General features: G+C 34.8%; 1 protein-coding gene across 2 annotated transcripts in view; it reads left to right on the plus strand.

Moving 5' to 3' along the window:
- Positions 1-7500, plus strand: part of EHBP1 (EH domain binding protein 1) — a 317715-nt gene that overhangs the window by 265639 nt on the left and 44576 nt on the right. For both annotated transcript variants that reach the window (XM_011956827.1, XM_011956828.1), the window contains 2 exons: positions 119-225; positions 2883-3006. In XM_011956827.1, the coding sequence (XP_011812217.1) occupies positions 119-225; positions 2883-3006 (231 nt within the window). The remainder of the gene's footprint in view (positions 1-118; positions 226-2882; positions 3007-7500) is intronic.

The following is a 7500-nucleotide window of genomic DNA, read 5'->3' on the forward strand; positions in this document are numbered from 1 at the left end:
TATATATAGTTTATATATATATATATATAAATAATCTGGTAATGTAAATTCACATTTCAATACACAAATATCAAGCTTTATAATAATTTTACATGTCTTTCCTCTTTTTTTTTTTAAGAGATGAAAAGGCAGAGATCAATACAGGAAGATACAAAGAAAGGAAATGAGGAGAAGGCAGCGATAACTGAAACTCAGAGGAAGCCATCAGAAGATGAAGTGCTTAATGTATATTAATTTTTTGTGTGGTTTCATGATTGCTGATAATTCCAAACTGTATGTGGAAATAGTGCCTTTATTTGTTAAAATGAGATGTTAGGTTTTTTAAGATGTCAATCTCCAGTGCATTCAAAGCAGAGTGAGAGGGGTGCACTGTTGAATTAGTCTGCAGTGTGGTGATAATTGTCAGATAAAAAAAAAATGAATTTTTCAGAGTTCCACAGCCCCAGTTTCCTTGAGACATTTCCATCAGGGCACTTCCCATAAAGAGATTCCAGTATTGATCTACCGGGAGGATTTTAATTATTACAATAGCAGATACCGCAGAGCTGCAGTTAGAGGGAAAAGTCACATGAGACCTGCTAGAATTTCTCAGCCAACCCATTTTGTTGGCTTGGGTTAATGGGTGTTCAACCTTTCCATTATCCAGATCAGCCGTGAATTACTAGCTGAATGATGTTTGCATTAATATAATATATATGGTAATTTCTTCACTTAATTAACGGGGAGGTTCAGCTCAGTAGGGGTATGGGCTGATCATGTGTAAAATTGATTTGTGAGGGAAATATTTGATAGACCGCAGGGAGAAAGCTGCTTTTGATGGACAGCTGCGGGACAGAAGCAGGAAGAACAAGTTTTAACTTGAATTTTTGTCTGGAAGCATAGCTGTCTTTAATAGTACTACTTTTTAAATTATCTACAGTTTTTCTAGGTATTTTCATTGTTTTCAGTGTTAAAATATTCTTTGTTGGATTTTGAAATCCTTACAAGTACACTCAGAGTCACCAACTACATTTTAGGACTCTAAAATCTTCTCATTCTAAGTTGTTTACTTTAGAAGACCTGGAAAGGTATGAGCTAGAAAAGAACAGCTCACTGATAATCCTGATGAAGTATTTGGTATAACTTTTAAGTTACAGAATACTTAAGTATACTATGTACTCACACTAAAGATACCTGATTATGAAATTTCTTTCTATTTTTAACTGAACCAGTCAGTAAGAGCAATGAAGTTTGTGTGTTGCTTATCACTTCTGCTTCCTTATATATTTGTTTTTTGTATTGTCTTTGCAAACTACTGTATTTGTTTTGTCTGTCTCTATGGGAATGAGAAAAGAAAATTTCCCTTTTGAAAATGTTCTACTCTCTGGTAGATAGGTTCAAAAAGCATTCACCAGATTATCCCAGATTTTAAAGTTACCATTAACATTTATTCTATTATTGTATTTTTTCTGCTATATTTTGCATTGAGATGGAAGAATATCCATTTTGTATAAATTTTTTAAAAATACAATGACTTTTAAAATCAAACTATCCTGAGAAATTTAGTTTTATGATTTCTTAAAATATTTTAACTTTAAGTTTGTCAGCTACCATAATCAATTTAATAATAAGTTGGTATAGATTGAGGTCACATATGAGTACAAATTACTTACCAGTTCAAAAGGTATGCAAGTTATACATATAGTTAGACATATTCATTAATCATGAGAATTCTAAAATATGTTCATAATTAACATAATTCTTGATTTTATTTTCTGTTTAAGGAGTAGTGAAATATAATTCCTTATAGCTTCTAAGAGATTCATATGCTAGGTACTGAAGGAATTTGACAGAAGAAGTTTGTTCACACTTATTTCTCTGAATAAATAATGTTATAAGTGCTTATGATAGTATTGGTGGTGGTAAGAATAATCATTTAATCAGTTCTTCAGTATTTCTTAGCTAATTAGATCTCTTAGCCCCAGAAATGTCAAAAGGTAAACAGGTAATCCAAAGGGAGCCATAATTAATCAGTTTTTATGACTATACCATAAATAGCCCTGACTTTGATGATTTAAATTTGTAATATGATTGTTAAAATTAAAGGTATACTGGCACACATACATAAAAAATATATTTTTTTAAACATGGGTGGTTCAAAAAGTAAATTTTCAAATTAAAATCCAAACTTGGCTAAATGGAAGATTAACAAAATCAATATGAGTTTTCTTAGATCCTGTGTAGCAAGGTTTGAAACCACCTGTCAGGTTGCTATTTACAACTGTAATAATTAGTAATACATCAACAGAATGGCATATTAAAGTACAGGAGCCAGCTGGAGGGAAAATTGGAGATATTGTGAACTTCCCTTTTTATCATTTTTAAAGTATTTTTAAATAATGTAATCATTTTTTAAAAAATGTATCTCTTTTGTATTTCCATAGAACAAATGTGTCTGACTGTCTCAGGATGGATGCTTTCAAGGTCAATTCCTTAGTAAAACTCCATTTTTGTATATTACACTTTTGAGTTAAAAGTGTCATTGGTGTTTGTTTTGATAATCACAAAGGGAAAAATTATCTTCTTTGTTCATGCTTAAATAACACTGACTTAACTCTAAGGTTTTTTTTTTAAACTTAGCATTAACTTTTAAAATCTGGCAAATCTGGCTGTGAAATTATAAATATAATAGTAAACAGCTGAAGAGTTCTCTGTTTACAAAAGTTTGGTATATGTAATACATATGAAAATTTTTTGAATCACAGAGAGTTGCTTTTGGTACTAAGGGTGATACTAAGGGTGTATTTGGTTCTCTAGGTAAGTGCTTTACTAAGTGTTTATAGAAAGGAAAAATGCAACTTACAAGTGATTTTTTTTTCCTTCCTGTTTGTTCTTGTTAACAGAAAGGGTTCAAAGACACCAGTCAGTATGTTGTAGGAGAATTGGCAGCACTAGAGAATGAGCAAAAGCAAATTGACACCCGTGCCGCGCTGGTGGAGAAGCGCCTTCGCTATCTCATGGACACAGGTACGGTGCCCAATTACACTGTAAACAGTTTTGGCAAATTGAGCGTTCACAAACTCTTATAGAGTTTTGGAAGTGTGAATCTTTGAAGCCTGAATGTTCAGCAAAACTGCCTTGAAAATAAAAAGGCTGCGATTTGCAGCCACCTCTCTGGGCCCTGGTGATAAGAGTGCCTTCATGGGAAGTGATAACTCGCCCTGATACCGTGTGAGCCAGCACTGTTGAACAGTGTGCTCATCCATGCAGAGTTGGAATACACATCTGTGCCTCATTGATATGCCACTGCTTAAAAAAAAAGTAAGATCTTTACTGTTCTACTGATTCATTGGGGAAAAAAAGATTTGGCCAGCTAAAGCCATGTACTGCATGAAACAGAGCACTGTGCATAGGGGATGGCTCCATGGACTAGATCACTGAAATTTGAGAATACTATCTGGTTACTGATGCTCCACAATTTTTTTTTTCAAGAGAACAGGTTTTTAAAAGTCTGTGATACTTTGTGTCACAGTTGCATTTGAAAGGATTAAGGTATATAGCAAGGTTTGTAAAGATGGGTTAGAGCACCAAGTTAGCTCCTAACCAGAGGGCAGATTGGCTTTTAATGCTGATTGCCAATGGTGATTGAATAGATCTGAGAGCACAATAAGCAACTGGAAAGGAACTCTGTGTGTGTGTGTGTGTGCGCGTGTGTGTGTGTGTGTGTGTGTAAAATGTTACCCCTACAAAGATATTAAAATGTGAAATAAATCATTCATACCAAATTATAAGTTATATTAAGAAAAAAATCAAAAAATACAAGTGGAAAATTCATTCCTGTAATCTAATTAATTGCTTTAATTGTGTGGCAGTGTTAAAATAAAGTAGATTAGCATGATTTAGGATTGGAAAGCTTTCCTGAACTTTTTCTTCTCTATTTTCCAAAAATGTATTCAAAATAAAAGAACTTCTCCAAAAATAAGCATTTATATGGGACATTTGAAAATGCATAGATTAGTGAAATCAGAACATATTAGAACAGGAAGGAACCTTAGGCTTTATCTGGGACAGTGGATTTCATACTGTATTCTGTGGAGTCCTAAATCTTCTTCAGAGGCACCTCAGGGACTTGCCAGAACAATAAGGTAGCAGAAAGTAGACAGGCATCTGGATTCCTTACCTTATTTCAAATAGAGTGGCTCTGAGTTTATTTATCTGAAATAGTGGGCTTTTTGAAACAGTTTATTTGAAGAAAAGGTTCTACTGCTTAAAATTTAAAACCAAAAATACTTTTTAAAAAACTATTACTTAATCTTCTCATTATATAGGTGAGGGGACAGAGGCATAGGAAATGTTCAAGGTCAAACAGATCACCACATGGTAGACCTTAGATTAGAATTCAGGCTACCAGAACCCTATCATACACAATCCTCCTTGCTACACCAGAATATGTAGACCATGTATATCAATCCCCTAACAAGTTACATGCATGTTCAGTCTTACACCTGTATACTTGTATGGATTCAGCATGGATCCATAAACCAATGTATTGTTTTATATTTGCATTTTTTCTTGGGTTTCTTAGGGATTTTGAAAATATTAGCTACGTTACCTTTATTAAACATATAATTACTAGACTAAGTAATATTTGTAATATATTTTCAACTATTTCCTGTAAATATTTTAAGGAGACACATTTCCTTTTTTATTTTCCAAACAAATGGAACTTAACCACCTTCCCTGGTTGTGTTGGATAAATTCAATGTTACTATACAAGAAGACTTGTGCCACTAGTGAAAAAGCTATAAATCCTGTTTCCTCTCCCCCTTTAGCACTTGGAGCCTGATTTATTGAGGGTTCTAACCAAAATAGACTCAATTTCTCCTTCCTACCCAACATATCACTAGTGAAGCTTTGAAATGGCCCCATTCCAACCATAGATGCTTTATAATCTGAAAGACAGTCACAGAATACAGGTTAAATCTAGAATCCTTTGGAGCTTATTTTGTTTCTTACTTCACGTGACAGAATCTGATCCTAACTGGATTTGCTTCTGCAGATTTAGACCAAAACTGAGTTGGTCTCCCAACTTCATAAGCTCCAAGAATCATCCTAGACTGTTTTAAACCTCCTCCAACACAAATAATGTTTTAAGATTTGCCTAAAACCTAGTATCTAAAGTAAGAGATAAGATGTTAGAAAGTGAAAGCATGTGTTCATCCTTTTCCTTTTTGGGTTCCAGTTCATTCCAACTTTTTATTTATTATAATGCCTTTTTTTTGGTATGTTAGACATTTCAGTGTACTTTCTGATTCTCAGCCTAGAATTAAGGAGAGCAGATAGTGCCTGTGTTTTTTATATGATGAGACTAAGGCTCAGACAGGGGAAATGACTCACTTAAGATGATCTCATTAGGAATGGTGGAGTTAGGGCTTGAACCCAAGTTTTCAGGTTTTCTAGCTCTTGACTCAGTCTTCTTTCCTCACTACATCTTCTTTACAGAACAAATATACTTTAATCTGCTATTTCAGTTTTTATATACTTGTAGATAATTGACTATATTGAGGTTTTTTGCTGATTTGAAATTCACATAATATAAAATTAACCATTTGAAAGTGCACAATTCTGTAGCATTTGGTACATTCACAGTGTTGTATAGTCATCACCGTTGTGTATTTCCAGAAGTTTTTCATCACCCTAAACACGAATTCTATTCTCACTAAGCAATAACTTTCTATTTTCTTCTCCCCCAATCCCCTGGGAATTTTAAATCTACTTTTTCTATGAATTTGCTTTATTGTAGTTATTTCCTGTAAGTGGAATCAAACGATATTTGTCCTTTTGTGTTTGGCTTCTTTCACTTAACATATCTTCAAGGTTCATCCATGTTGTAGCATGTACCAGTACTTCATTCTTTTTTATGGTTGAATAATATTATATTGTATGTTTATACCACATTTGTTTATTCATTCATCTGTTGATGGATATTTGGGTTGTGTCCACTTTTAGCTACTATGAACATTTGTGTACAAGTATCTGTCTGAATCTCTGTTTTCATTTCTTTTGGGTATATACCTAGGGTTGGAATTTCTGAATCATATGGTAATATTGTACTCAATTTTAAATGAGTTGTGAGGTTTAGGTAGAATTCAGAATACATTTTCCAAAAGACACACTGTTGTAAGTGTCTACAAGCCAGACAAACCCACGGAAACCTGTTAATTCCAAATGTAACTAAATAACACTAATAGTTATTTTAGACCTGAGTCCTAGGCTCCCAGAGCTTGGGCAATATTGGATTTTAAGCACCACCCCTGTGATGTTGAAGCTACTTACATCCTGGGGGGAGACAGGATGGGTGGGGCCTGGATGGCGGCCCAGATTGCTGGGCATTTCTCCTGGCATGTTGGCAGAAGGCCTTAGCAAGAAAGTAGGAAAAGAATGTAAAAGTCTCATACAACAAGATGGGGAGGTGCCAGGGATGAGAATTGCAGGAGCTGGGAAAGGGCACCAATGACACAGGTAGAACAACGATGGGATTTATATGTTTGGTTCCTTCTGAAATTGTTCAGTAATCCTAAATCAGTGATAGTTTGAATACTGAGCAGCCATACTGTGTATGGGAGTGTGTGGGTTTTTTTCTTTTAAACTATATTTCAGGCCGGGCGTGGTGGCTCACGCCTGTAATCCCAGCACTTTGGGAGGCCGAGACAGGTGGATCACCTGAGGTCTGAAGTTCGAGACCAGCCTGGCTAACATGGTGAAACCCCCATCTCTACTAAAATACAAAAAATTAGCCAGGTGTGGTGGTGGGTGCTTGTAATCCCAGCTACTCAGGAAGCGGAGGCAGGAGAATCTCTTGAACCTGGGTGGCGGAGGTTGCAGTGAGCCAAGATCGCACCATTGCGCTCCAGCCTGGGCAACAAGAGTGAAAGTCTGTCTCAAAACAACAGCAACAACAACAACAACAAATACTATATTTCAAGGCATATTATTTTTGGCCATTTTACCTTGGGATCTATAAAATCCCTATGTAAATACAAGTGAATTTTTTTCTCCTCAGCTCTTAATGGGGTGTGTGTGTGTGTGTGTGTGTGTATAACTGTTTTTGAGGAGGAGTATTTTAGTTTCTGGTATTTTAACTTTGTAATGATTACTTCTTTGGGAAGAGCAAAACTTATTAGTTAGAAACATGTATGTATTCCAAGCTGACACTTCTTATGTAAGTATAGTGCTAATGGATCTGTGCCAGCAGTGTTGTAACCCATGAAAAATGGAGGTTATAATGGAAATGCTGATGGGCCCTTTTACTATAGTGCTACAAATAGTGTTAGTATAATGAATGGTGTTTCTTTTCCATTCCCAATATGTTTTCTTTTAATGGTTATCAAACTTTTTAACTAGTATTTTAATTTAATCTAATGATTTGAGTTTTTTAAGTTACAGTGTTTTATTTACATTTTGAGAGTAAAAGTTAAAACATTCCTGAGCGGGGAATAACAATAAAATTGCATCTTGCAA

The sequence above is a fragment of the Colobus angolensis genome, unplaced genomic scaffold (genome assembly GCF_000951035.1).
Source record: "Colobus angolensis palliatus isolate OR3802 unplaced genomic scaffold, Cang.pa_1.0 Scaffold425, whole genome shotgun sequence".
In the NCBI taxonomy this organism is placed as follows: Eukaryota; Metazoa; Chordata; class Mammalia; order Primates; family Cercopithecidae; genus Colobus; species Colobus angolensis.